Raw genomic sequence first — 26,614 nt, 5'->3', positions numbered from 1 at the left:
CCACAGGCAAGGGACGATCCATGGCGACCGTCACGTTGCACTCAGTGTGCTGGAGAAGGACGGCGAGCAAAAACGTTGGCTCCCCTTGTTCAAGGGTCGGGTGCGGGATATAGTGATTGAAGACGACTATGAGTGTGACGAGTGGGTGGCACATCTCGCAGGCGACGTGATAGTGCTCTCCAGCTGCACCTGACCTCCACTTGCTTTCCATCTGATCCACAAACAATGGGAGTTGGGCCTTTCGGAACAGGAACTCGCACTCTATGCTAACCTCGACTGGTCCAAAGGCTGTCCGGCCACCATTCGCGCCAGTTTGTTCCAAGCTTAGCAGCACGGCCATAAATCTCCCTGTTGGACTCAAGATCAGCAAGAGAAACAAGAAAATGGACCTTTCGCTCAAGTTGGTATATCTGTAAATCAGTATGCTGTTCCAAGTAAGCATTTGATGGCTGGAACTGAGGGAAGTTCACCTCCTACGTTGGACTGTAAGATAAAAACAAGGGAACATAAAGATAGGGGTGGCGGTAGCGTTGGAGCAACTTGTGGCTCTGCGCTCAAAAGCTCGTCCGGCTTTTCCCACTGTAGAGAGAAACTTGAATGCGCTTCACATCTAAATCTTAACGTTGTTACCTTGCTTTTTCGGATGTGATACTGTTGTAATAGTATTTATATCCTTCAGGCGAGACGTGCTCCGTCGAGTTAGATGTTGTTGCTACAGCAGGAGGCAATACTGGGGTTGGAACCAAAGATTGCACAAGCTTTGTAGGTGCCGGCTAAGAGAACGAGAAAGCTTTTTTAGAGAAAAGAAAGTTCAGAAGAAAGAAATACCTGTTGTGCAATGCTCCCTGGATGGAATACCTGTAGTGAAATCCAATTGAGACATGAAGCACAAAATGCAAAAGGACAGCGTACCGGTGGACGCTGTTGTTGCTGCGGAATGTTTTGCAAGTGAAGAGCTTGATGCTTGCGTAAGATGAGTGACGGTTGGTTTACTGATGCTATGGGTTTCGTCAGCTGTGAAAATTGTGATTGTTGCGATGGTTGCGACTGTTGCTGCTGCTGCTGCTGTTGCTGCTGGAGTAGTTGCACATACTGATGCACAGCTTGTTGTCTAGCAAGATTTTGTCCAGCACGCTGCAATGCCGTTTGGATAATCTCCTGCAAAGACTTAAACACATTGGCAAAAGTAAACAAAAAAGGGATCGAAAGAACCTCGGCTGGAAGTCCAGCTACATGATGCCGTTGAGCTTGTACAACATAACAAAAAAGAAGGGACACGAACTTAAGACAAAAAGGAAAAGCGAAAATCAGAGTGACTTACGCACATATAATGTACATAGCGTTACGAGCAGCAATGGCTGCCTGTGCTATATCCCTTAGCACAACCTGCAAACAAACGTTGAAGTACTCTCTAAAATGCAAGCGCTTTACCTCTGCTCTGTTTGAGCTCGTATCTTTTCCGTACGGACTAAGAGCCTGCGGTTGAAAGCCAGAGACAACGATAAACTCTTTCAATTTCTCTCTGACTAGCGTGCTTGTTTAAGCATCCAACAAAAAATTTATGCTCTATTACCCCTGCTAAATAGTCCCAGAAAATGGGAAAATAACGTCCAGAAGAGAAGACCCACCGGCTACTGCCGGTCAAAACGGAAAAGCTGCACGGAATTTTAAAAAAGTATTTCGAAATCAGGTTTAGGGTTTATGCCGGGGGAATGGAGAGCCGAGAGGTGAAGATCATCATCCTGGGAGTGGCGGTCCATGCGCTCTTCATGCTCAGCATCTTCGACATCTACTTCAAGTCGCCGATCGTTCATGGGATTGATCCCGTCGCGCCTCGGATCCAAGCGCCTGCCAAGCGCCTTGTGCTGTTTGTCGGTAATCCCCTTCTAGATTTTCACGGATTCAGTGATTGAAATGTAAGATCTATTAGCTGATGGCTTGCGAGCTGACAAATTCTTCGAGCTCAAGCCGGATGGATCGCCAAGAGCTCCTTTTCTGCACAATGTGATGCACGAGAAGGGCAAATGGGGCGTGTCTCATGCTCGCCCTCCAACCGAGTCTCGTCCCGGGCACGTTGCTATAATCGCTGGTTTGTATGAAGATCCAAGTGCTGTAACCAAAGGTAACTTTTACCTTTTGACTGTTTGTAGCCTAACGTTCTTCACGTCTGGAGATTTCAGGATGGAAGGCAAATCCTGTGGAGTTCGATTCCGTCTTTAACAGGAGTAAGAAAGTGGTCGCTTTTGGAAGCCCAGACATTGTTCCCATTTTTTGTGGCAACATTCCACAGGCAAAGTTCTCCGCATACCCGCACGAGTATGAAGATTTTGCAACAGGTTCGCCTCGTTTGTTCGATTCTAGAAGAATGTATGGTTTTTTCTGTTTGCAGATGCGTCTTTCCTTGATACTTGGGTTTTTGATCGTTTTGAACAACTGATAAATAGTTCCAAAAGAGATTCTGTGGTCGAAGAGACTCTACAAAGTGGAGAGCTTGTTGTTTTCTTGCATCTATTGGGATGTGACACCAACGGCCACGCACATCGTCCATATTCTCCGATATACTTGAACAATGTGGAGGTCGTTGATCGCGGAATAGAACGGGTGTTCAAGCTTATGGAAGAGAAGTACTCTGATGGACGAACTGCATACGTTTTTACAGCCGACCACGGGATGAGTGATAAAGGTCTGTCTCGTCGATGCTTTCTTGCCTATTCAATACTGACTTTTCTTGCTAGGTAGTCATGGAGATGGAGAACCAGAAAACACGGAAACACCACTTGTTGCTTGGGGTGCGGGCATCCGAGGTCCCAGTCCTGCAAAACCTGAAGACGACGAAGACGATGGTTTTAAGTTTGTCGATCAGCACACACACCACATGGTGACGCCTCACAGTTGGGGACTTCAAAATCTCGAACGCGTTGATGTCAACCAAGGGGACATTGCACCGCTTATGGTAAAGACAATTTTTTCTGCTCTCACGCTTTTACGCTGAATGTTTCTTTCAGTCGGTACTTCTTGGACTTCCATGTCCTTTAAACTCTGTTGGTGTGCTGCCAAGAGGCTACTTGCTTTTAAATAAGGTGATATGAAGCTTGCTTTTGTGCTTTGTCAAACCCTTGCATCGTTTTTCAGGCTGACGAAGCCGAGGCCGCTTTCGCGAATGCAAAGCAATTACTCAACCAATTCTTGCGAAAATCACGTATCCTAAGAAATTTTGGTGAAGTCCAGGAGCTCTCCTTAACGGATCTATAAGATATCAAGCAGGAAACGTCGCTCTTTTTCAGGCCATTTTCCTCTCTGAAAAATTACGAGGAACTTACGAGCCGTATACAACAGCTTATTGGTCTACAGCAATACCAGGCTGCGTTGGACTCCACACAGAAATTGATCAGTTTATCTTTGGATGGCCTGCATTATTTTCAAACTTACGACTGGTGGTTTTTGATGGGAACCATTACGTTTGGCTACGTAGGATGGATGCTGTACGTAATCCTACACTTGTTGAGGCATTATGCCAGTTCGCCGCTGTTCCAACGTAAACAAAGGAAAAGTTCTCTGGTATGCAAACTTCCTTTGGTTATCATTTCTGTAATCAGTTCCTTTCAGGGTAATTTTGCCATGGGAACCTTGTCGGCAGCGCTGTTTATGGTGCTGATGTTCGAAAAGTCACCTATACTATACTTTCTCTATATCGGTACTGGAATCTTCCTCTGGCAGCGTGTACTCGCCAGTCCGAATGATTTTACACGCATTTGGATCGCAGTAAGAACAGGAAAGGTTTCAAAGTTCCAAATTCTATTCGCAAGCATGCTCTCTTCCGTTATTGTTCAGCTTTTGGTAATGCTCGTCTACGTTTAGAAATTTTGTTGATCTTTCTGCAGGTTTCAAGTTTTTTCAGAAGAGAAGTGTACACAGGCTTTTTCTTTGCTGCTGGTGTGGTAGGAGCTGTAACAATCTCCATGAACCTTCCTGGACTTTCAATGATCCCAGCCTTCGTCTGGGCATCTTGCTGGTTTCTTTCAGGGTTCACACTGATGCCTCCACAAATTCCTGAACACGTTTCACTGGTGTAAGTTTCAGATTTTCTTTCTTGTAAGGTTGATGATCCACCTGCAAAATGTTTACAGTGTCGGAAGTGCTTTCCTGGTAGTAGCACTTGCATTCGCTGCTTGGTGGATTGACAAAATTGTTCCCAAAGAACCTATTCTACGACAACTAGTGCGTGATAAAAATCTCTCCGCTGAACGAGATGTACTTTTTGTTGTCCAGGTAGCGTCTTATCTACAACAGTTGTTTCCTGACACTCTTTTCTGCAGATAATTCTTGTTTGTTTTTCATCATTCATGGTATGGGTCACGACTTCTTACAGAACCCATAGGAGACAGCTACCTTTGACATTCCAGGTCGTCAACTGGTCCCTTGCAGGTACTTCAAATTCCTCGGCTTGTTTGTTTGGATGTAATCTACCTACTTGTCTTCAGGGGTAGCAATTCTTCTCCCTCTAAGATCTCCGCCAACAATAATTGCCAGAGTTTGTGCAATTTTTCTTGGATTTGCACCTCCATTTCTACTTCTCTCAATCGGGTAAACTTTTCCTTACGGTTAAGGCAACACTAACAGTGTTTCGTCTTCAGCTACGAGGCACTTTTCTATAGTGGTTTGGCTAGCGTATTGTTCTCCTGGATTCTGGTGGAGTCCGCTATCACTTTCTCGTCTTTTGGACGGAATTCCTTTACCAACGAGTTTTCGGCCAGTGAACGGCTCATCCAATGGACTGCATTTGCCAAAGGCGAACGACATGTTTCCTGGAGGTCTTTGAAACTCACCGACGTGCATGTAGCGCTGTGTTTTGTAAGCCTAGCAATCATTATCCTTCATGGACTTACGATGTTTTAACTGCAGCTTATTTTGATCAATGTGGCGTTTTTTGGAACTGGAAACGTCGCAAGCATCGCGAGCTTCGAAATCTCCTCTGTGTACAGATTCATCACCGTTTTTGATGTAAGGATATTGCTTACTGAAGTGGTTGTGATACGACTAACTACGGGGTTTTCCAGCCATTTATCATGACAGCTCTTCTCCTTTTCAAGCTCTTCATACCGTTCATCCTTGTAACGTACGCTCTTTTGCTGACTCTCAGTTATGCGTTCTGACGTGGTTGTGATTGCAGATGCGCATTCAGCATTGTCGTGAAGATCATGAGCCTACCTCGTCTTGGTTGTTACTTCATGGTTTTAATTCTCTCGGACATTATGACGATCCGTTTCTTTTTCCTTGTAAGTTTCTGATGGTGTTGGTGCCTTTCTGACGGCATACAATTTTCTGTTGCTCGTAAGGTCCGGAACACGGGAAGCTGGATGGAGATTGGCAACAGCATAAGCCACTTCGGTATCATGAGCGCGCAAGTTGTCTTCGTGTTACTACTCTTTGGGCTAAGTAACATATACACCAGGGATGTGAGGATCAATGTTGGGCAGACATCCAAGCTTTTCTAGTCAACGCGGTAACGTAGTTTCCGTTATTGCATGCTTACCATGTGTCTGGCATTTCTTTCACATCCCATGCATTCCAGTGCTTGGTCTTCCAGCTGCCGAGCATACGAGGTTTCTCCTCTTACAAGAATTCGAGGAAGGGAGAGAAACATGTCCGAAGTATGGTTTCATCTGGCCTGTGTTTCAGCTTAACCGTGTTACTTCTGCTCATGCTTGTAACTTCAGAGCTGACAGTGGACTACTACAAGCGGACTTGCCCGCATGCCGAGAGCATTCTCAGACAGGTGATGGTTCAAAAGATAAGGGAAGCACCAACAACAGCTGGAGCAACACTGCGGCTCTTTTTTCATGACTGCTTCGTTGACGTAAGTTGTCCTTTCTCCTGAGGTTCTTGAGTTTTCTTATTTGTTTTTGAGGCCAGGGATGTGATGCTTCGGTCCTCGTTTCGTCAACTCCTGGCAACAAGGCTGAAAGAGACGAGGAGATAAATCATTCATTAGCGGGAGATGCCTTTGATGCAGTTCATCGAGCTAAAGCAGCAGTGGAAAAGATTTGTCCCGGTGTGGTCTCTTGCGCTGATGTTCTGGCTATCATCACGAGGGATTTGGTTCAGCTAGTTGGTGGTCCTTTCTGGGAAGTCAGGAAAGGCCGTAAAGATGGAAGGTTGTCTATGGCTTCCCGGGTTGGCCGCAATCTCCCGACTTCCACAGCATCTATCAACGAATTAACCAGGCTGTTCGCTTCCAAGGGCCTCAATGAAATCGATCTGATAGCGCTCTCTGGTAAGCACTCTCTCAGTGCTTTTTAAGCTGCTCGCTAATCCCTCGTTCTTCTTCCAGGTGCTCATACAATCGGCTTTGCACACTGCACGGAATTCACGAACAGGATCTACAACTTTAACGGCACCAGAGCCGGCGATCCAAGCATGAACCCGGGCTTCCTCGGCGAACTACGACGAGCTTGCCCTCCGCGAAATGGAAATCCCGATGTGGTAGCAAGCATGGACGCAGCAACACCCTTCCAGTTCGACAACTCCTACTACCGGAGCATGCAGAGAGGTCTGGGCCTTCTCACCTCCGACCAGGAGCTCCTTACAAACGCAAGAACTCGCAGCGTCGTGGACGCATTTGCCAGCAGCCAGGATCTCTTCTACGAAGTCTTTGCGGCTTCCATGGACAAGCTCGGAAACGTCGGTGTGAAGAACGAGACGAACGGGGTGGTAAGAAAAGAGTGCCACAGAACTTGAAGAATCAACACTGTCAAAATAACACAAGCTCACCAATTCTTTTCCTCGTTCCTCGCAAGCTTTCCAGCTCTAGATCTCTCCACCATATCCACCAGAACCAAAGTAATCGCGTCTCGTCCCGGCGATGGCCTGGCTCTTCTGGTGCTCGAGCTTCGGGCACTCTCCAATACGGTGTCCCAGGCCACCACAGTAGGCGCACCCTTTCACTCCACTGGCTCTAGCCACCTCCTCGACGTTGTCCATGGGATCGTCCAGAGTCGCCAGAACCGGAGGAATCCTCTGCCGCGCCTCCTTGAGCAGATGCTTCAAGTCGAGAAGAATGGTCTCGCTCTGGTTCTTGTTGATGAACGACGTCGCAATGCCTGTCTTGCCGCACCTCCCAGTTCGTCCAATCCTGTGCACGTAGTTCTCGATCTCCGCCGGCATGTCGTAGTTGATTACGTGCTGGATGTCTGGAAAGTCGAGTCCTTTGGAGGCGATATCCGTGGCGACCAGCACGTCCTTTTTTCCCTGCTTGAACGAGGCGATCGCGTACTCTCGCTCCTCCTGATCCTTGCCACCGTGAATCGCCACTGCTCCAACTCCTTTCACCAGTAAGTACTCGTGGATGTCGTCCACGTCCGACTTGTTCTCGCAGAAGATGAGCACTGGCGGCGGGGTCTTCTGCAAGCACTCGAGCAAGTAGACGATCTTGGCCTCCTGCTTCACGTACTCCACCTCCTGTATCACGTCCAGATTGGCCGCCCCGGCCCTCCCGACGTTCACCACCACCGGCTTCACCAGCGCGCTCTTGGCAAAGTTCTGGATTTTCTTCGGCATGGTGGCGGAGAAGAGCAGCGTCTGGCGCTGCGCCTTGAAGTGGTCGAACACCTCCCGGATGTCCTCCTCGAATCCCAAGTCGATGAGCCGATCCGCCTCGTCGAGCGTGAGATACTTGCACCGGTCGAGGTTCATCTTCTTCTTCGCTAGCATGTCCTTGAGCCGGCCGGGGGTCGCCACCACGATGTGAACTCCCTTCTTCACCACTTCCAGCTGAGACCTCATATCAATCCCCCCAATGCACAGCATCGATCTCAGCTCTGGATAGTTCTTCTCACGCAGAACGTTCGTAAACTCCTGTACCACGTCGAAGGTCTGCCTGGCCAGCTCTCTAGATGGGCACACAACCAGCCCGAAAGGACCCTCACCACTACCTAGACTAGAGCTCTGTTCTTCCTGCAGTGCGAGCATTATGAGCGGCAAAACGAACACAAGCGTCTTACCGGAGCCCGTGAACGCTATGCCAATCATATCCCTGCCCGAGAGGATCACTGGAAGCCCCTGTACCTGGATTGGCGTCGGCCGGGTGATGGACTTCTCTTTGAGCTTGCGAAGAATGGGGTCGGGAAATCTCATGTCCTTGAAGTTCTTGATCGGAGGAGGGATCTCTTCGCCTTCCACAAGAATGTGCCACTGCTTGCGAATCTCATCACACTCGGCCTCGCTCATGTGCCGGACGTGAGAGGGCGGCCTCCAGTCGGTCTGCATTGGATTTGTGTAAGTGATCCCCTTGGCGAGCTCCCTCACGGACATGAGCGTCTTCCTCTCGGAGAGACGATCGATCATGTCCTTCTCCTGCCGCACTAGCTGCTCCGTGACGCTGATCTCCGGCTGGTCCTTCTTCAATTGCGATGCCTTGACGAGCAGGCTGGGCTTGGATTCCGCCGCGCCCCTACCGTCCTCCACCAGCGACGAATTCTGGCCCTTTCTCTGGAGGAGCTTCTGCTGCTCGAGCAACCGGCGCTTCTTCACCGGGACATACTCTACGTACCCGTCGTCGTCTTCGATCGTCTCCTCCGGCGCTTCCTCGCGCCGCGCTCCAGCTTCCTCCGCCATCGTCGCCACCGCCATAGCCATGAGCCCTAGCTCGCAATAAACCCTAATCTAGGTTATCTCGCAATGGGGACGAAGCGGCTGAGGGAAGACGATGGCGAGGGCAAAGAGGGCAAGAAGCCGTCCCTGATTAGGAACAAGGAGCGCCGATCGGAGGCGTTCGCGCAGCTCAAGCGCGAGAAGAAGAAGGAGAAGAAGCTGCGAATCAAGGCTCGGGATGCGCGGGAAAAGGAATGCATTGAGCTCGGAGAAGCTGTAAGTAGGATGAATCTCTGGGGAATCTCTCTGAATTGTTTTCTTGGCAGCCTCCTCCGAGAAAAACGCCACGAACGATTGAGAATACTCGCGAACCGGATGAGACGATTGTCCGACCCGATGACGATGAGGTGGAAAAACTCACTCCTTGCTTTTTGTGTTAGTCCTGCTATTCTTCTTGTGTAGCTGCTTGCGGACATCGCGACGGATGAATTCGCGGAGCATTTTAACCGGGACAAATCTCCGAAGCTCCTGATAACAACTTGCAGGAAGTGCTCAAAGGTAAACATCGAAAACTCTACACGCATTGCTGTTTTAACTTGAGGTTGCGATTCTTTTTTTTCTTTTTTTCCAGAGAACTTTCAAGCTGATATTGGAGCTCCAAAGTGTCATTCCAAACACGGAGTACTACAAGCGGAATAAACGCAGCCTTAAACAGGTGTGAAGTTATGTTTGTATTTCATCTCCCTGACTCTCCGCTGTACAGCTTGTGAAGGATGCTACTGAACAAGACTTTACAGCGATAGTTGTGATTCATGAGAACCGCAGAGAGCCCGGTATCAAAATTTCAGTCATTTTCTGCTTTACTTCGTGGATTTATTTATTGTTTCGCTCGACTTTTCAGATGGAATGGTGATTGTTAATTTACCCGAAGGACCTACGGCCCATTTCAGGCTCTCGAATCTTGTACTAAGAAAGGAGATTAAGGCACGTGAATCTGACTCCCCTTCTTTTTTCATTGTAAGTGTTTGGATTGATTGATTCAGTGTAGTGTGTGACCTGACAGAATCATGGACGGCCAACGAGTCATCTCCCAGAGCTTATTCTTAACAACTTCACAACCAGCCTGGGCCATCGAATTGGAAGGTGGTGTTTATATTTGTTTGACACTTCTCTTCCTAGATTTGCCTTTGTGTTTATGCTGTTTACTAATGTGTTTGTTTCTGTGGCAGGATGTTCGCATCCTTGTTCTATCAAGATCCCAACTTTCGCGGCCGCCGTGTAGTCACTTTTCACAACCAGCGCGACTACATATTTTTCCGGCATCACAGGTGCGACCATTAATTTATCTCCTTGCGTCTGTATTCAGAGGTCTAAGAGGCCAAGTTGCGCGTGCATTTTTCCAGGTACGTGTTCGAGCCAAAGGAGACGAAGCAGAAGGGAGAGAAAAAGAAGAAAACTGCTGTGATTGCTCGGCTCCAGGTGAGTGGGGTGCACAGTCCGCGGCCCTCCTTGCGAAAATGTTTGCTTTTTTTGTCGTGGGCTGTGTTGTCTCACAGTCTTTTGTTTTTACGCAGGAATGTGGCCCACGCTTCACACTCAAGTTGCTAAGCTTGCAGCACGGCACCTTTGATACAAAGCATGGCGAGTACGAATGGGTACACAAGGTGAGTGATCGAATTTATATTCCTGAACAACAGGAGATTGCTCTTTATTAATTCATCGCGAATGAGTAACTGACGAGGTACTAAATGGTTTTTTTTTTTTTTTTCCCTTTCTTTTTCATGTTTCCAGCCAGACATGGACACGAGTCGCAGGAGATTCTTCCTTTAAGCAAAGAAGGCGAGAAAAAGAGAGAGCGGAAGAACTGTTCTTCCGTAAGATGATCCATTTCTTCGTGGGAGTTGTACGGAGATGGAGAGGCGAGCGTGCGGCCCAGATGCGAGGATCCCCCCTCTAATAACGTAATTATTGGAATGCCCGGAGAGAGGGGGCAAGATGACGCTCGGAATTTTTTGTTTTTTACCTCCATGGTTAAAAAATTTTGCAGGGAAGAGTTTACCACGCATACAGAAGACGTAAAAAAAGTGCTACACACACACACACACACTCTTACTTACACTAGGTAGTAAGGCGAAAGAGCTCCCCCCAGTGATGGTGTAGCTCGGAGAGAACTAGGGTTTTTGGCGATGGCGATGGCGACGGCGGCTCCAGGTATGGATCGTCCCCGGCTGGTAAAATCATCAAGACCTAGCTGGCTGCGGATCCACGGCCATTGAGCAGCGCCAGCGACAGTGGTGTGCTTGGGGAGCTGCGATTTCGCGACGACGAGGATTTATGTTTCGGTTACAAGGGGGATGGAAGCTTGGCATTCGGGGGTTTAGCGCGAGGCGGCCGTCGCAGAGAGGAGAGCATTGTGACAAATGTCCCGGGAGGGTATTGCATGTAAAAGCAGGAACTTGGCGCTGGTACCCACGACTTTCATCTGGCCTCATGGGGGCGCACAGGTCCTTCTCTGCGGATCCTTCACAAGGTGTGATTTTTTTCCTTTCTTTTCCTTTCGTTCTCGGGATTGAGCAACACTGCTTCTCGGGGTGATGAGCATTCCTGATGAATTCTTTGTTTTTGCAGCTGGCTCACAACGCTACCAATGACTCCTCTCGAGAACTGTCCAACCGTGTTCCAAGGGACCTTCAACTTGCCTGTTGGCTACCATGAGGTAGATCGTGCTGCTTCGTCTCTCCTTTGTTTTTGATGGATCTCTCGTGTTTCGATTCCAGTACAAGTTTATTGTGGATGGACAGTGGAGATGGGATCATCAAGGGCCCGTGGCACACGATCTGCACGGAAATGTAAATAACTGTGTTACTGTGAAGATTCCAGAGCTTGCATCGTCCCCAAACGGGGACGGTGGAACGTCAGGATCGAACATGGACGTTGATCAAAACTCCGGCCACCACATGGTAAAAAGAACGCAAGTTTGTGTTTGTAGATTGGTTCTAACATGTTGCTCTCCTCTCCTTTTGTGTTTCAGATAGATTTGCAAGATGGCCATCAGCAGCCACGACCGCAAGCCATCTCCGCTGGTGAGGTTGAAACCTCCAAGCAGAGGCTTGCGGAATTTTTGCTCAATCATACTGCCTACGAATTAATTCCTGAGTCCGGCAAGGTGGCTTTACTCTGATGGTTAATCTCTGTGCATTCAACTCACTCCTTTTCTTCTTTGGTTGTCAGGTGATTGTCTTGGACGTCATGCTGCCTGTAAAACAAGCGTTTCATATTCTTTATGAGCAGGTATGATACACTGTTTAATCTTAAAAGTCTGATCGTTTTTATGTCTGTCCAGGGTTTGACCGTAGCTCCTTTATGGGATTCTGAAAGGCAGCAATTCGTTGGCATGCTTAGCGCATCTGACTTCATTATCATTTTAAGACAGCTTGGAAACTTAGGATCTATGCTATCCGAGGAGGAGCTTGATACTCATACCATCGCTGTGTGGAAAGACGAGAAGTCCACTTTCTTCAGAGTTCGTCGACAAAGACACCTTATTTCTGTAAGCTGATATGCCTTGAGTAGTTTTGACGGACTTCCTGATCTATTTCACAATCCGTATTCCAGGTTGGCCCTGATGATTCCTTGAGACAACTCACGGACAAGCTACTGATGAACGAGGTCGCCACGCTCCCAGTGCTAACTCACGCAGCACAGGATGGATTCGTCCCACAGGTGTTACATCTCGCGACACTCTCAGACATTCTAAAATGTACGATGGCAGCGTTTTTTTTCAATCCGATAAGATTTTTCTGACTTGAATGCTTGCTGTTATATGCAGGTATGCTGAGGCATTTCCGGCATGTTCCTTCGTGGCTGCCTCTCCTGCTGCAGCCTTTGTATGCACTGCCACTGGGAACATGGAGTCCCGAAGTCGGCGGTGCAAATTGCCGACCTTTGGCAATGCTCCGGGCGAGCGCACCTCTCAGCGCCGCGTTTTCGCTTCTCCTGCAAGGTAAATCGGAAAAAAAGAGTCGTCTTTGCCTTAAAATAGTTGCTGGAAACTTTGGCAGCCAATGTGAGCGCGCTACCAATACTTGACGACAATGGTTCACTTATTGACGTCTACACTAGAAGGTATGCCTTTGCAGCGATGGTGGTGTGGAGATTTACGTTTTTTGTTTGTGACATGATCGAACAGCGACATTACGTCGTTAGCAAGAGACAGAGCGTATGCAACTGTTCATCTTCACGAGATAACAGTCGGACAAGTAAGAGTGTTTCTCAGCTTTCGCTCCACTTCACACGTTTTGATTTCGTCCAGGCTTTGCAAATGGGCCAGGATAACAACAGGACCGGAGGATCATCCGTTGGGACTCGGTGTCATATGTGCCTACGCTCACACACGCTCCGAGACGTGATTGAGCGGCTCGCAACGCCAGGTGAAGTGGATCATTCTTCCAGTTTTTGCTTTCGTTTTTCTTTTCTAAGCATTGTCTCGCTGTTTCTCAGGCGTCCGGCGAGTGATTTGCGTTGAAGCTGGCAGCCGACATGTCGAAGGCATTATTTCTTTGCGGGATGTTTTCAGATTCTTGACGTCATAGCGAGCTTTTCTCACGGACGAGACGACGAAGCAACGAGAAAAATTCACGACGACGACTTCCACCCCTCTCTGTATTAGTAGCACCATCAAACTAATTCACGACTCCTCGGACCGGTTTCTTTTTAGGAGGTGCCATGCCACAAGGAAGAAGAAAGGAAGGAAAGGAAAACACAACAGAGGCCTCTCTCATTCTTGTTTTTTCTATTCTCTTTTCTAAGAACGTGAGGAAGAACAAAGACGTTTTGGGTTCGAGTCTCTTCCAGCGTGAAGTTACTTGTGTTCTTGGAGCCCTAGAATTTTTATTTCGCTCGCTCGCTCGATCGATCGATGGCGCCGCTGGATGCCGAGGCGGGGAATGCCGTGGATCAGCAGCAGCAAACGAATTTCGGCATCCTAAGCGGCAGCGATCGCAGGCGATCCAGCATTTTGGAGACGCTGACCAAGACATTCTCGTCATCGGCGTGGCAGCACAACCTCAAGCACATCAATGTCAAGGCAAGTGTGCTAGAGACGTATCACGATTCGTTTCTCTTTGGGAGCGTGCCTCGCTCGGTGAGGCTGAGGATCTTTCTCCGGGGCGGTGCTCTTGGCTATATTTTATATCTGGTAAATCATTTGCTTGGGGATTTCTCAGTTTCTTTTCATCTTTTGCGTGTTTTGCACAGACGGAGTTCATTCTTGCGGTTCTCTCCGGTGTTCTCTATGTCTACTCGACGTACGTAAAGCAGTGTAGATTGAACAAACAATGCACAGGTTGATGAACGTAGATGGCATTGGAGTTTATGCTAAATTTTTCGTGTCAATAGCTACGGGACTGCTGGTTCTTGGGTCACACACTTACAAAATGCCATCAGTGTTGCTTTCCTTGCCGACTATGTTTTGAGAATTTATAGGTAAACCCACAAGCTCGTTTCCAAACTTAAAAGTGTGTTTTTGCTGATGTTGCTGCCAGTGCAGTGAGCCTGCTCGGATTTTCTACATTTTCTCCTTGTCGGGTCTAGTGGATCTTTTGAGCGCTATTCCCATTTTCAACGTTTTCAGGTAAACTGTTTGAGATGTTTTTCAACGGATGAACTATGATTGCGAATCAACTCAGGTATCGCAAAGCCGGCGGTGATGTTTATAACTTGCTTCAGTTTCTTCGCATTGTAAGGTACTCTTATGCGATTGGTAATTATGGCAGTTCGATAAGTTTTTCGGTTGTTACAGAATATCATCTTGCATTACGAAGCTAGGAATGGCTGGAAGCACGTTAACCCAACAGATTATTCTATTAATCTTCTCCACTGCTGGCGCAGGTTTTAAATCAACTTGAATTTATTGATACTTAATCTGTTTCTATACAGTCGTTCTTGTTGCTGGTATTATTCAATGGCTGGAGTATCATGGTGCTTCTGAAAAAACCAAACGGATGTGTCCCCGAGAAGGGTGCATGTCTTTCTGGGACGCATTCTATTTCGTCATTGTTACGGTATGTTGCACACTTGTTTTGAACTTCAAGAAACGTCTTTCTTTTTAATAGATTGCGACTGTTGGATACGGAGATGTTGTTCCCGTAACAATTCAAGGCCAGGCTGCTATCATCATCACAATTATGATTGCCGTAGCCATTCTTCCCATACAAGTGAGCAGGATCAGTACACTTGCATACAATAGGTACAATGTTTGTGTTTTATCTTCTCTTCTTTCTTACGGGGCAGCCCGTCCCAGACCTTATGGTGGTACTTTCAACTCAAGAAAGGTGCTCGGGTCACGATTTCTGATTATAGGCGGCAGCATAGAGCTGCGCGTGATTCAGATTTTTCTTGCAGAACTTTATAATCCTACCCATGCTGAAGGTGAGAGAATGCTTTAGTCGCGCAGCTGTTAATATTCGGACTTACAGCTCGGATGATTCTCAGATCTAGAAATCTATCCTATGCACGTTATTATTCTCGCGCCATTTACTCCATCGTAAGAGCTACGTTTTCAAACTTGTCATACTTAGCTGTTCCATTTTTGTAGATTCGAGTTGCAGCAGTTGCTGTCCCTTTACAATAATCAAGTGGAGTTCTACGAAGGGTGCCCGTCACAGACATCAGACCTGGATCGTATTAGCGCAGACAAAGCGTCAGCTTTTTTCCTTTTGGCGGACAAGGAGACATTGGTAACTTGATTTTATATTCGGTAACAAAATTGCTATCTCAAGTGGCTTTGCAGGATCCAAGAACAGAAGATCATACTCAAATTTTTAGAGCTTTGGCTGTAAGCCGTTATTGCAAAGGTCGAGTTCGGATAGTTGTTGAAGTACTAGACCCTGATGCTCTGAGATGTAGCGTTTGGGATAATGCTTATGGGCAGGGGATTGAGGTTATTTGCCAGACAAAGCTGCATAACAAGCTACTAGCTCGCAGGTCCAGTTCAATTCACATTTTTTATGTGTCAATTCGACTATATCGTTCTTTCTTGGTTGCAGTTGTACGATCAAGGGTCTCTATACTTTTATTACAAATTTGTTTACGTCCGAAATTCAGCTACATAATATACCTTCGATGCGTCACATAGTTGAGTATAATCACAGTTTTGACAACGAAGTGTATCCATTGATTTTTCCAAGCGCTTTTCACGGTCTGCTTTTTGAAGAGGCAAGTATTTTTCTTTTTCCATCCTTATACTGAATCATGTTGTTTTTGTATGCAGGTTACGGAATTTATATACTCTTCGTTCAATATAACACTCTTTGCGTTAGACACAAGTGGAACGGTTTTGCTGCACCCAAAAGGACATAGTATCTCCTCAAATGACATTGGTCTTGTGATGGCAACGAGCCTCAATACCGTCTACAGCATATCTAAGTTCGAAGGGACTTGCTCAAATCCTCAAAGTCGCGAGCGTAAGCTCTTGGAGTCTGTGAGCTCTCGGTGGAAGAAGCTGGGTTCAGTGGCCTCTTTTAAAAGACAGGAGATACCTGGTATAGACTCATATTTAGATGGCAGCCAACCGGTTCCCGTGCCTTCGAGTCCTGTGGGACATCACAAGCTGATCGTTAGTCTCAGAGACGCTGTCGAAAAGAATCACGCTGCATTGCTCAGCGGCAATGGCTTCAGCGACTCTACGGAGATCGACGCATCGACCAGTAATTACTTGGAAGGAGAACCATCTGCAGCATTGGAAGCGTCCATGGACTGGACGCTTGCATGGCCTTCAGCAGACATTTATGGTCGACCGCACGCTGTTTTGCTCGAAAGGAACGAGCAGAAAATTTTGCAAGACCTCCAAAGAAGGAGCATCACAATCGTTAGCTTGAAGAAGGCACACATACTGGTTTGCTGTCAAGGCAAATGGCCGGCCAATCTGTTTTACTTTCTAGTCGAGCTCCGAAAGCCAACGTTTCCGAATCATCCGGTGGTGATTCTACATCCATCCCAACCCGATTTCTATCAGTGGGGATCAGTCGGCGTTTTCAAAGACGTATTTTTCGTGAAGGGCTCGCCGATTCACGAGCTTGATTTAATGCGTGCTGGAGTCATTCATGCAGGTATGTTTTTCAAGGTTTTTCTATGAAGTTTTTTAACCTTTGATTGCTATGATTTAGACAAAGTCATTGTGCTTGCGTATCCTGGGTGTCCGATTGATGCCAGTGGGAAAGGTGTTCAGCAAACTGCTGATACCCGGAAGAATCCAGGGGCTTACACCAGTGACGTAGACGGCATTATAATTCTGGCCAACATCGAGCGCTTGCTTCACGGTGATCTCACCAAAGTCGTGATTGAGATGCAGCATGCGATTGGCTTGCACTACCTGTGGCCGTATAGCCAGATCCCAAGTGGCTCTATACCTGCGGACGCTTACAAACGCAATCCTGACGCTGTTGCTCACTTTGCACCCGCATACATGGAAGGACGAGCGGTCTCCCCAAGCATGCTCAGCTTTCTCATGTAAGCACATAAGTGTTCTATTCGTTTTTTTCTTTTTTTGATATTGAGTGTGTTTACTCGCAGGCGCTCCTCGTTCTACAACAAGAATACCAGCTCAATCGTAGAGCAGCTTGTGGAGGGCAGCGTTGACGACAGCAAGCATGCTCGAGTTTTGGAGCAGTTCGAAGCTCCACAAAAGTACGTGAATCGTTCCTACGGTGATATGTTCTCGGAGCTCCTGGCAGAGAGAGGCATGCTCGCCTTGGGTCTCTACCGAGCAAAGGGAACGCATGGCAGTCCGTGTCCATACGTCTTCACGAATCCGCCCATGGACTCCATCGTCAGCGCAGAAGATCTCGTCTTCGCTCTCATCTGAGAGGAGCTCTTGTAAGTTGGCATGCCTGGGTACCTCGAGGTGGTGATGACGCGTGTTTGTTTACGTGGCAGTTGTAGGGAGTGCCACGTTTTCACCAAGTTCGCTTGTTGGCACCGTTGCGAAGTTTAGGCTGGGTTACTGGTGGAGTTGGGGATTTTAGAGTAGCGATGGTCAAGGCAGGTGAAGGCAGTGGCGCCAGGTTCAAGGAGAGGGGAAGAAAATGTCTCAAGAAGACCCTCAAGTCGGCTGGACTCCAGGGGCTTTGGAAATTCTTGACGGCGGACTCTTATATGTATGGGGCGCTTCTCTCTCCAGCAGTAACTGCGACTTCGGCTGAGTCTGCCTTAAGGAAAGGTGCTTGATCTTTTCTTGTTTGGTTTGTTCAAAATGTTGACCCAAGAGTTCTTGTGATAAAATGCAGAGTTCCAGAGGAGGAAAAAGATGCGGGTTATTAGGAATGCTCGGGAAGCCAGGCTCTCTCACATGCCTGACGATAGCAGTCACGCCAAGAAGAGCCAACAGTTGCCTCAGCAAACTCTCGGCCATAATGTGAACGGCGTTGCTACTCCTGACGGTCGCGAGAAGTTCGCGTCGAGGGTTAACATCGAGAATTTGTCGTCCATGAACGAGGACACGGAGACAGAGGATACTTCAACGCTTGAAAGCAGCGACCAGCATGCTAGGAGTGAGGACGGCGGCTTCCTCGATGATGAGGAGGCCAAAGAGGTACGCTTATCCCTTCTACTTTTTTCTTTCTCTTAAGAATTCTCTTGGCAGTTGTGTGACTGACTATTTTCGTTTTTGCACAGGTCTTTTCGAAACTGGTGAACAAGTTCGGTGGGAGAACATCCAAGGCCCTTGGTATCGATGTAGACAAAGGAGACGACGAAGTCGAAAAGTGGTTTCTTGCTGTGGCCTTGTTCAACCGCAGCACGGCGCTAGATGTTTGCAGCGGCACGTTCAAGGTACTATGGTAAAAATCCGATCTTTCTTGAGTTTCCGGTAACGTCTTTGTCATCAGAACATCGTTACTTCAGGGATCACAAAGCTCACTGATGTTCTCAAGGCTGACCTGGAAGAGAACGCCAAGGTGCTAGAGAGGGCCGGCTACACGAGCTACCCAGAGAGGTGCGTTCCGGAGTCTGGGTTTCGTCTGGACAAACTTCCCTTTCTTTGAATGTTGCAGAACTGCTGCTCGACTGCAAAGGCTGGCACTACAGCTGAAAACTGAACACGCTGGTGCCGTATGCTCGTTCAAGACTATCAGCGATCCCTCCGAACTAAACAGGCAGCTAAGTGGCTTGTTCGGACTGAGCCAGAGCAGCATACGCTTGTTCCTTAGGTACCTTTCAAACGAGTTCTACTTGGCGTAGCAAAACTAGAGAACGTTGTTTCCACAGGGAAATGCGAGGAGTGTGGCCTGGTATCAGCTCAACATTCGATAGGCGTGCGGAGAACGCAGCCAGGCATCTTAGATTGATCGGCTGCAAGATTGGTTCCACTGGTACGTAAGCCTCGATCGATCAAGCAGAGAGTTTGAACAGTTCTCTTTTCCAGATGAGCGGGATGTTGAAGCCGCACTGACCAAGCTTGGCTTCTCTCATGCGCGCCACTACCGGGAGTGTTCCGGAGGAAGCGCTTGTGAAATGTTAAACTAGAGACTTGTTGAGGGACAATAGATGGTAAAAAGAAGAACACTGTAGACGTAGATATAGTTGATGTCTAACTTTCTAAACATTCAAGGATTGACGATCTTGTCGGGGGTGTTGACAAGCCTGCGAACTTTGTCCGCGAGATGAGCCTCGTGATCTTCCAGGCGATCGACAATTGTGCCAGAGCTCCAGCGGATTAGCGTGGGAACGCCCGTGAGCCGGAAGCGTGGATCAATCCTCAAAGGATGAGCAGGGTCTCGCCAAGTCGGCTTGTCGCCCACATTCACTCTCACAAGCGTGACTTTGTGCCCAGCGCTCTCCACTTCTTTGTAGATCACTGGCTCAGCTCTCACGCAATCTAGCAGGAAAAAAGAGAGAGAAGATCAAAGGGAGAAGTTACTTGTCTAGATTGCTCACCTGGGCACCAGCTCCGGCCGATGGAAGGGATTCGATCGCCCAGGAAGAGCAGCAGCACGGCGCCACCGCCTTGCTTCTCGGCGGCCTCGAGCACGCCATCCAAATCGCCGACGCTGGAGTCCACAATCGCGGCCGCCATGCCCTAGGTTTGCTCGGCAATGGCGGCAATGGCATGAGAAGCTTGGCCGAGTTTGTCTACAATGTCGATCGATTCGGCGACGCCTTCCACATCGAGCGCGCGGCCTACGCCAATCTCCTCCGCCAGTGCATCGCTTGCAAATCCCTGCGGGAGGGCAAGCGTCTTCACGCTCACATCGTCGCCTCTCGCCAGGATCACGACACTCTCCTTGGAAATCTCCTCATTCAGATGTATTCCAGCTGTGGATCCATGGATGAGGCGCATCTGGCCTTCTCGCAGATCCAGAGATCCAACACATTCTCCTGGAACATCCTCTTGGGGGCATATGTCAGGAATGGGGATATTGTTCTTGCCAGGGAAGTCTTCGATCGAATGCCACAGTGGGGACTCGTGTCGTTCAATTCGATTCTCACGGCCTACTCGCGCATTGGATCGCCAGAACAATCGTCCGTGATCTTCCACTGGATGCCGGAGCTGGATGAGATCTCCTGGAACGCGATGATCGCAGCATTTGCCCATAGCGGGCATTCATTCGCGGCCAAGAACGTCTTCGATCGGATGCCGGGATGGAGCGAGGCTTCCTGGACGCTCGTAATCCACGCGCTCGCGACGCAGGGCCACTTGGATCTCGCGACGAGCATGAAAGATCGATTTGGATTCAAGAGTGCCGCAATCTCTAGCATCCTCGTCATGGCGCACGCTAGCGAGGGAAATCTCTCGCGGGCTAGAGCGGCATTCGAGCAGCTGGCTGCTCCAGATCTATCAGCGTGCAATGTGATGATCGCGGCATTCGCACAGAATCGAGACCACTTCGGCGCCAAGAATCTCTTCGAGAGGATGGGAGAAAGAAACATCGTTTCTTGGAATTCTTTGATCACCGCGCACGCCAAGAATGCCGAGCCCGAGCTCGCGAGAGCTGTTCTTGGCAAGATGCCGCAGCACGACATCGTCTCCTCCACCGCCGCGATGCTTGGCTACGCTTACACCGGCGATATGTCCTCCGCCATAGCGCTCTTCCTGGCGATGCCGCAAAGGAATCTCATCTCTTGGAACACACTCGTCTCCGCCTATGGTCACACCGCGAGCGTGGAAGGCGCCGAGGATTCCTTCGCGAGGATGCCGAAGTGGAGCATTTCGTCGTGGATTGGATTGATCATCGGCTACTGCCAAGGCGGCCGGATCCAATCCGCCCTGGCCGTCTTCCGCGATCTTCCAGCGAAGAACACCTCGGCTTGCAACGCGATGCTCACGGGATTGTGCCTCAACGCTGTGATGGACGAGGCGCTGGCGCTGTTCTTGGCGATTCCTGCCAGGGACGTGATCTCCTGGAGCGCGATCGTCACCGGCTTCCTCCAGAGCGGCGACGCTCGATCGGCGATGAAATATTTCTTGCTCATGGATCTTGATGGAATCAAACCCGACGAGATGGCCTTCTTGGTGGCGATCGATTCGTGTGGCGCTGCATCGGATCTAGCTCGCGGCCGGTTCCTCCACGCTGAGATTGACGCTGCTGGCTACGATTCCAGCTCCACGGTCGCGAATTCGCTGGTCGGGATGTATGGCAAGTGTGGAAATCTCCAAGAAGCAAGGCGGCTATTCGATCGCGGGGGCGCCAGGCGGAGCTCCGCGCTGTGGAACACGATGATCTCTTGCTACTCCCAGGCCGGATTTGTGAGGGAGGCGCTGGATCTACTCCATGCGATGGAGCAAGATGGAACAATCCCGACGGCCGTGACCTACATCGCGGCGCTCAGCGCTTGCAGCCATATGGGGCTCGTGGAGCTGGGGACGCATCACTTCACGGCGATGAGTGAGAGCTATGGAATCGCACCCGCGGCCGAGCACTACGCCTGCATGATCGATCTGCTCAGCCGAGCCGGAATTCTCGAGAGCGCCGAGGAATTCGTGGAGAGGATGCCAGTGGCGCCGGATGGAATCGCGTGGACGGCGTTGTTGGGCGCTTGCAAGAGCCATGGCGGCGTCGATGCGGCGGAGAGAGTGGCGGAGAGAGCGCTCCAAAAGGGCGGGCAGTGGGCGTCGTCCTACATTCTCCTCTCCAACTTGCAAGCTTGTTCTTGAGGAGAATATTCCGGTGTCGTCAGCATCTTCCGTGAGCAACGCATCTTCCGTGAGGTTTGTATTTTTCCCTCCAAGCTCTAGATTTTGGAGTCAGACCAAGCGCTAGGGTTTTTGGAGCTGGAGAAGATGCGTCGGCACGGCGAGCCCGCAAAGGAGAATCGGCGTCCTCCAGGTACTAATCTCCAGCTTCGGCACTGCTCCTCGAATCTCCTCCGCCGTCCTCTCGGAGAGCGCAAGCCTTGCAACAAATCTCCCAGATCAGGAGCTGACAATGCGGGCACTGCCGTGGATGTGGCGCCGTGTCTCAAGTGGCTCGAGGCTACCGTGGCTCAATCTCGGGTGATCGCAGCAGCAGCGAAGCAGCCAGATCCAGTCCAGGTTTCTCCTCCCAGGTCGAGCGGCACTGCTGGGAATCACATCGCTCCTCCAGCACAGCCGTCTTGTTCCCCCGATATTCTCCGGAAGAAAGCCTCTCGCGACTTGGATGGATGTTTTGGAATCGGACCCACTGTCAAGGGAGACGTGAAAGACCGCCGCAAGTCGAAGCCCCGAGCGCTCTTGACAGTCGAAGCCTTACCAAAGGTTGCTACCATTTTGCACAAGGAGAAGAAAGTACCAAGGCCGGGACGAGCTTCACTGGAATGGATATCTGACGATCCAGACAGTGAGTCGACTACAGATATCAGCGGCACTTGTGACGGATCTTCTGGGGACAGCAGTCTCTGTTCTGGGTTCCTGCAACAGGACCTTTTGGAAAGATGGCACCATTTACGTGCTAGCAAGATTTACTCTCGGCTAGACGTCGACAGTGATGCGTCCTTCTCGGACTCTTGGGACACTGTTCCTCACTGTTGGCACGAGGAAAAAGCCATTGGCAGCTCCCCTCTGGCGGAAAAGAAGAGCGACGAGACTAGTGAGCTGATGAAGCACCAGGTCCAGGACGCATCGCTGCCGAGCCAGCTTTCGTTTAAAGACAGTGAGACAGAAATAACAGTATTTAGTTCACAGATGGAGACAGTGATGGGGGCGTATGAGAGCTGCCACAGGCGCTTAGGAACTTTTACAGGGTCTATCGATCAACAGGAATCCGACAAGATGAAGCTCATGTCGAGGCCGAGTCTCCCCCAGCTTGTGGTTGCTGACGCATTACGAAAGATGAGCTTTAGCCAGATCCAGGAACAATCACCCCCAGAGGTCGAGAAGGAGGTTGCTGAATTGACACGACCGGAGGATGAACTCTTTCCGAACGGCTTGGACAGCATCAGTGAAAAGGTACGTTTATCTATCAAGTTGCTCAAGTATTGGCAGGAGCATAGTAGTCGATATGAACTTCCGGACACAATTCCGGACTGGCTCAAGGTTGCTGTCGCCGCTGGTTTTCTGGTGACCGGTGTAGCTTTTGCAGTCTATTTTTCTCAGCAACGGTTTTACCATCCGAGGGAATGAGTGTCTGAAGCTAGATGGTATCCCTTTCTTTTCTTCTGGCTTCCGCTTAGCGTTTTTAGTCTCCGTTATGTTTTCTTGGTTTTTGACGTGCTTTCCTTCTCTCCCATTGCAGGTCAGGGGCTTGCAGATTGAGCTCAAAGAATTGCTTTGTTCAGGTGATCACTTATGCTTTTATTTTGACGCGTTTAATCCTACTTTGTTCTACAGATTCCTGGCAAACCAAGTGATACTTCTTATGTCCAGCTTCCTATGTCCAGCTGCAAATTTAGTCGCTATCCCTGGTGCCAACCACGTCCATGGAGCGCCCAAGGCAATGAAGCATTAATCAAGGCTTCTTTATCTGCTAGACCTGGTCGGAGGAGGTTTGGCCTGGTAGAGGCGGAAGAGGATGGGCCTAAACGAAGAGTTAATAGCGGTGGTAGTGTTCCTTCTGGTCTCTATGGGATGCTCTGATCTAGACTCGGATAGGGAGGCTCTTTTGAGTTTTAAAGAGAAGGCAGATTTAAAGCAGACTCTCGGATCGAGTTGGACGGGCAATAATCCCTGTACTGACAACTGGGATGGTGTAATCTGCAACTCAGATAATCGCGTAGTTAAACTCAGGCTTGAGAACCGCAGGTTTCCAGGTGTTTTAGAGAACGGTTTAGGCCAGTTGACGGAGTTGAAAGTTCTAAGCTTGAAGGGAAATAACTTGACGGGCAGAATTCCATCGGACTTATCCAGGTGTAGGAGATTACAGAAGCTGTATCTCAACTCCAATCGACTTGAAGGATCGATTCCGGAAGCTCTTCTCACGCTGCAAGATCTCGACAGGGTGGACGTCTCCAACAATCATCTGAGTGGATCTATCCCAGCAGCGATAGGTGGTTTGCGGAAGCTGCTCACATTGCGTCTAGAGATGAATTCCCTGACTGGCGGAGTTCCCGACGTGTCCAACATACCAAACTTGACAGACTTCAATGTTTCCTGGAACAACTTGAGCGGTCCTGTTCCCAGCGCTATGGCAAGTAGATATCCGACAGCATACGTTGGGAACTCAGCTCTCTGTGGACCCCCGAGCTTCGCTCCTTGTCCTCCAAAGTCCAGGACGCAAAAACCTTCTCAGCAGATTATTGTCATCATTGCCGTTGCGGTCATCGGTGCGTTTGTCCTCAGTTTTTCGGCCTTATTTTTCGGCTACAGATACCTCCGTGCATCGTCCAAAGACGTTGATAAGTCCGACACAGCAACAACAGGAACCGAGAAGAAAGAGATGGCATCCGGCGACATTGTCTTTGTCACAAGGGATGCTGGCAAGTTTCAGCTCGCGGACCTCCTCCAAGCTTCTGCAGAGCTGCTTGGCAAGGGAAGCCTCGGGAGCACTTACAAAGCCCTCTGTACTGGAGGCTTCGTAGCAGTGAAGAGGCTAGTGGACCGGACGGGATGCAGCAAGAAGGTGTTCGAGAGGAGAATGGGAATTGTCGGCCGAATGACGCATACGAATCTCCTGCGGCTGAGAGCTTTTTATTTTTATGCCAGGATCGAGAAGCTGCTGGTATACGACTACATGCCAAAGAGAAGCTTGCACAACGTCTTGCATGGTAAGTGAATCTCGCAAGTATCTTTCTAAAGCCAAGTGACATTGTTACCAGGTAACAGTCCGGGAACTCCGTCCAGGCTTTCGTGGTCCAAACGCCTCAAGATCTCTCTAGGCGTTGCAAGATGTTTAAAGTTCCTGCACCACCAGTGCAAGCTCCCGCATGGCAACATCAAGTCGTCCAATGTTCTTCTCACCGAGAGGTACGAGGCTCGAGTTTCCGACTTTGGCCTGTTACCCTTCGTTCCTAGCGATCAAGCGCTGGAGAAGAACGGCTACAGAGCTCCCGAGTGCCAGACTGCCTCGGACATATCAAGAAAGGCAGACGTCTTCAGCTTCGGGGTCATCCTGCTAGAGCTGCTCACTGGAAAGCTCCCGGCGGAAGAAGAATCTAGCGGTGGAGACCAGGCTGGGAACTCATCGAAGATGGATCTTCCGAGCTGGGCGATAGCAACCGTGAACGACGAGTGGACGTCGGCAGTGTTTGACAACGCCATCGAGGTTTCCAAGCAAGAACAGATGAACGGGCTGCTCAAAGTCGCCATGGCCTGCGTAACTCGAGCAGCCGAGGAGAGGCCCAAGATGATCCAAGTCGTGCAGATGATTGAAGAAGTGGAGGCAATAGAGGTCAGTCCAGACTTGAGCTACATTTAATTCTTCGTCTGGATCCAGAGAACACCTTGTTCTTTCTTTTTTCTTCTACCTTTTTTCTTTGGTTCTAGCATCTAAAGTTCTATCTAGTGTCTTCCCGGATTTGAGGAAGCGGCACCAGCGAGCATCGGTCCGGTGGGCGCCGGCGAAGAGTGAGTGAGAGGAATCCAGCCTTTGGGATTGGTGGGGTCTTGGACCCATTGCATGGTGCTCATGTTTGGGATCTCCACGAAGACCATGGAGAACTCGCCAATCTTTTCGAGCAGGCCCTTCTTCCCGGCGCGGAGCACCAGATTGGCCTTGTGGAAGGAGAAGATGCCGTTGGTGAGGCGGACGATGTCGCTGGGCTGGAAGGCGTCGCACTCGGCGCCCCACATCTGGAGGTGGACGCTGGCGGTGGAATCGGCGACGAGCGCGATGCACATGAGAATGCCGCCGTCGCTGCGCGAGGCGTTGTACTTCTCCAGGATGATGAAGGTCGTGTTGATGTTGTTTCCCACCGAGGGGCGGAGATCACGGACCTTGAGCATCGTCGCCATTCTAGGGTTCTATAGGGCTTTTAGAAGTAACATTGATGTAAAGTTGAGTAACTCGTGTTGTTTAAAAACTAAAGTGTCCTAAGCGACGGCCGATAAAGCACTGCCTTGGCTAAATCCTCTGGGTTTCGGTCCACTCCACCCCACTGCCCTGTGCTCAAGTAGTAAACAAATACGATCCCTGTCTCCGAAAAAGTGACGAGGTTCCCCTCTGCAGCGGTCTTGCAACGGAAAATGTATCCAAGATTCCGCCGCCCAGGATACACTTCTTCAAGTATTGCGTCATGGAGAACTGCAGACACTGGAACCAAGCCACCATTCTCATCGACTTTCCACACGCCATAGCCATCAACTCCGCAGTCCCCTTCCTCCCGGTCACCTCCCGCATACATCCAACCGCTTGCAAAGTAGCGCTGGCCATTGTGCTCCCACAGCCTCGTCGTGCATGTACCTGGGAGCGGCAAAACGCAGCGCAGACTCGCTCCACCTTCTTCAACCTTGTCTTCGTGGCCCGTTGTGATCCTCAGGCTGCGGACGGCCGCACCGGTGCTCCACCTGGCGCGGCCGAAGTCGTAAAATCCCAGGATGGTGAGGTCATAGAAGTACTCGTCCAAGTCTGGAAATACAGCTCGAGGACGAAAGCTTTGTTCGTAAGCTACATTCCGC

At 49.6% G+C, this 26,614-nt stretch overlaps 10 protein-coding genes across 13 annotated transcripts; 7 read left to right on the top strand and 3 right to left on the bottom strand.

Moving 5' to 3' along the window:
- The first annotated feature begins 1,708 nt into the window (after window positions 1-1,708).
- LOC9632906 (GPI ethanolamine phosphate transferase 1) lies at window positions 1,709-5,521 on the top strand. Its single transcript, XM_024665418.1, has 17 exons — window positions 1,709-1,875; window positions 1,931-2,122; window positions 2,181-2,336; window positions 2,390-2,683; window positions 2,736-2,953; window positions 3,006-3,080; window positions 3,133-3,199; window positions 3,254-3,837; window positions 3,882-4,069; window positions 4,128-4,269; window positions 4,317-4,425; window positions 4,482-4,584; window positions 4,635-4,851; window positions 4,903-5,001; window positions 5,058-5,116; window positions 5,171-5,276; window positions 5,337-5,521. Exons 1-17 carry the CDS (start codon window positions 1,713-1,715, stop codon window positions 5,493-5,495), a joined length of 2,931 nt encoding a protein of 976 aa, XP_024521186.1. The 5' UTR covers window positions 1,709-1,712; the 3' UTR covers window positions 5,496-5,521.
- LOC9632413 (peroxidase 50) lies at window positions 5,471-6,783 on the top strand. 2 transcript variants are annotated; one of them, XM_002991643.2, is made up of 4 exons: window positions 5,471-5,503; window positions 5,573-5,857; window positions 5,914-6,274; window positions 6,332-6,783. In XM_002991643.2, exons 2-4 carry the CDS (start codon window positions 5,654-5,656, stop codon window positions 6,736-6,738), a joined length of 972 nt encoding a protein of 323 aa, XP_002991689.1. In that variant the 5' UTR covers window positions 5,471-5,503; window positions 5,573-5,653; the 3' UTR covers window positions 6,739-6,783. The 2 variants fall into 2 exon arrangements, with proteins under 2 accessions (XP_002991689.1, XP_024521201.1); XM_024665433.1 differs by lacking the exon at window positions 5,471-5,503 and having other exon boundaries at window positions 5,525-5,651; window positions 5,718-5,857.
- LOC9632905 (DEAD-box ATP-dependent RNA helicase 35) lies at window positions 6,713-8,653 on the bottom strand. The gene has a single exon (XM_024665421.1). The coding sequence runs from the start codon at window positions 8,632-8,634 to the stop codon at window positions 6,808-6,810; it is 1,827 nt and encodes a 608-aa protein (XP_024521189.1). The 5' UTR covers window positions 8,635-8,653; the 3' UTR covers window positions 6,713-6,807.
- A 14-nt stretch (window positions 8,654-8,667) lies between these two features.
- Window positions 8,668-10,654, top strand: LOC112342871 (ribosome production factor 1-like). Its single transcript, XM_024665432.1, has 11 exons — window positions 8,668-8,865; window positions 8,916-8,996; window positions 9,052-9,147; window positions 9,221-9,304; window positions 9,353-9,422; window positions 9,491-9,573; window positions 9,653-9,732; window positions 9,819-9,917; window positions 9,993-10,068; window positions 10,164-10,253; window positions 10,381-10,654. The coding sequence occupies exons 1-11, from the start codon at window positions 8,677-8,679 to the stop codon at window positions 10,417-10,419; spliced, it is 987 nt and encodes a 328-aa protein (XP_024521200.1). The 5' UTR covers window positions 8,668-8,676; the 3' UTR covers window positions 10,420-10,654.
- A 98-nt stretch (window positions 10,655-10,752) lies between these two features.
- LOC9632412 (sucrose nonfermenting 4-like protein) lies at window positions 10,753-13,429 on the top strand. Its single transcript, XM_002991642.2, has 12 exons — window positions 10,753-11,119; window positions 11,218-11,305; window positions 11,367-11,549; window positions 11,621-11,755; window positions 11,821-11,880; window positions 11,933-12,139; window positions 12,205-12,349; window positions 12,419-12,592; window positions 12,651-12,714; window positions 12,779-12,848; window positions 12,902-13,019; window positions 13,090-13,429. The coding sequence occupies exons 1-12, from the start codon at window positions 11,010-11,012 to the stop codon at window positions 13,179-13,181; spliced, it is 1,446 nt and encodes a 481-aa protein (XP_002991688.1). The 5' UTR covers window positions 10,753-11,009; the 3' UTR covers window positions 13,182-13,429.
- Window positions 13,430-13,511: 82 nt separating this feature from the next.
- Window positions 13,512-17,638, top strand: LOC112342870 (calcium-activated potassium channel subunit alpha-1-like). 2 transcript variants are annotated; one of them, XM_024665419.1, is made up of 17 exons: window positions 13,512-13,786; window positions 13,846-13,933; window positions 13,987-14,073; window positions 14,138-14,221; window positions 14,277-14,333; window positions 14,390-14,478; window positions 14,527-14,651; window positions 14,703-14,836; window positions 14,891-15,018; window positions 15,082-15,133; window positions 15,185-15,326; window positions 15,380-15,573; window positions 15,636-15,804; window positions 15,860-16,697; window positions 16,755-17,097; window positions 17,161-17,463; window positions 17,524-17,638. In XM_024665419.1, exons 2-16 carry the CDS (start codon window positions 13,926-13,928, stop codon window positions 17,450-17,452), a joined length of 2,742 nt encoding a protein of 913 aa, XP_024521187.1. In that variant the 5' UTR covers window positions 13,512-13,786; window positions 13,846-13,925; the 3' UTR covers window positions 17,453-17,463; window positions 17,524-17,638. The 2 variants fall into 2 exon arrangements, with proteins under 2 accessions (XP_024521187.1, XP_024521188.1); XM_024665420.1 differs by lacking the exons at window positions 13,512-13,786; window positions 13,846-13,933 and having other exon boundaries at window positions 14,133-14,333.
- Window positions 17,639-19,132: 1,494 nt separating this feature from the next.
- Window positions 19,133-19,781, bottom strand: LOC9632904 (thioredoxin-like protein Clot). The gene is made up of 2 exons (XM_002991602.2): window positions 19,522-19,781; window positions 19,133-19,462 (listed from the first exon to the last, which is right to left on the bottom strand). Exons 1-2 carry the CDS (start codon window positions 19,658-19,660, stop codon window positions 19,191-19,193), a joined length of 411 nt encoding a protein of 136 aa, XP_002991648.1. The 5' UTR covers window positions 19,661-19,781; the 3' UTR covers window positions 19,133-19,190.
- A 437-nt stretch (window positions 19,782-20,218) lies between these two features.
- Window positions 20,219-21,739, top strand: LOC9632903 (pentatricopeptide repeat-containing protein At4g02750). The gene has a single exon (XM_024665442.1). The coding sequence runs from the start codon at window positions 20,219-20,221 to the stop codon at window positions 21,737-21,739; it is 1,521 nt and encodes a 506-aa protein (XP_024521210.1).
- A 26-nt stretch (window positions 21,740-21,765) lies between these two features.
- On the top strand, window positions 21,766-25,485 carry LOC9632411 (probable leucine-rich repeat receptor-like protein kinase At1g68400). 2 transcript variants are annotated; one of them, XM_002991640.2, is made up of 4 exons: window positions 22,828-23,202; window positions 23,298-23,340; window positions 23,393-24,765; window positions 24,817-25,485. In XM_002991640.2, exons 3-4 carry the CDS (start codon window positions 23,574-23,576, stop codon window positions 25,413-25,415), a joined length of 1,791 nt encoding a protein of 596 aa, XP_002991686.1. In that variant the 5' UTR covers window positions 22,828-23,202; window positions 23,298-23,340; window positions 23,393-23,573; the 3' UTR covers window positions 25,416-25,485. The 2 variants fall into 2 exon arrangements, with proteins under 2 accessions (XP_024521191.1, XP_002991686.1); XM_024665423.1 differs by lacking the exon at window positions 24,817-25,485 and having other exon boundaries at window positions 21,766-23,011; window positions 23,393-23,574.
- Window positions 25,379-26,076, bottom strand: LOC9632902 (SOSS complex subunit B homolog). Its single transcript, XM_002991601.2, has one exon. It carries the CDS (start codon window positions 25,949-25,951, stop codon window positions 25,499-25,501), a length of 453 nt encoding a protein of 150 aa, XP_002991647.2. The 5' UTR covers window positions 25,952-26,076; the 3' UTR covers window positions 25,379-25,498.
- Between the last annotated feature and the right edge of the window lie 538 nt (window positions 26,077-26,614).

Source organism: Selaginella moellendorffii, unplaced genomic scaffold (assembly GCF_000143415.4).
Source record: "Selaginella moellendorffii unplaced genomic scaffold, v1.0 SELMOscaffold_122, whole genome shotgun sequence".
NCBI lineage: Eukaryota > Viridiplantae > Streptophyta > Lycopodiopsida > Selaginellales > Selaginellaceae > Selaginella > Selaginella moellendorffii.
The sequence above is the reverse complement of the archived record's forward strand: the minus strand, read 5'-3'. Positions and strand labels throughout refer to the sequence as shown.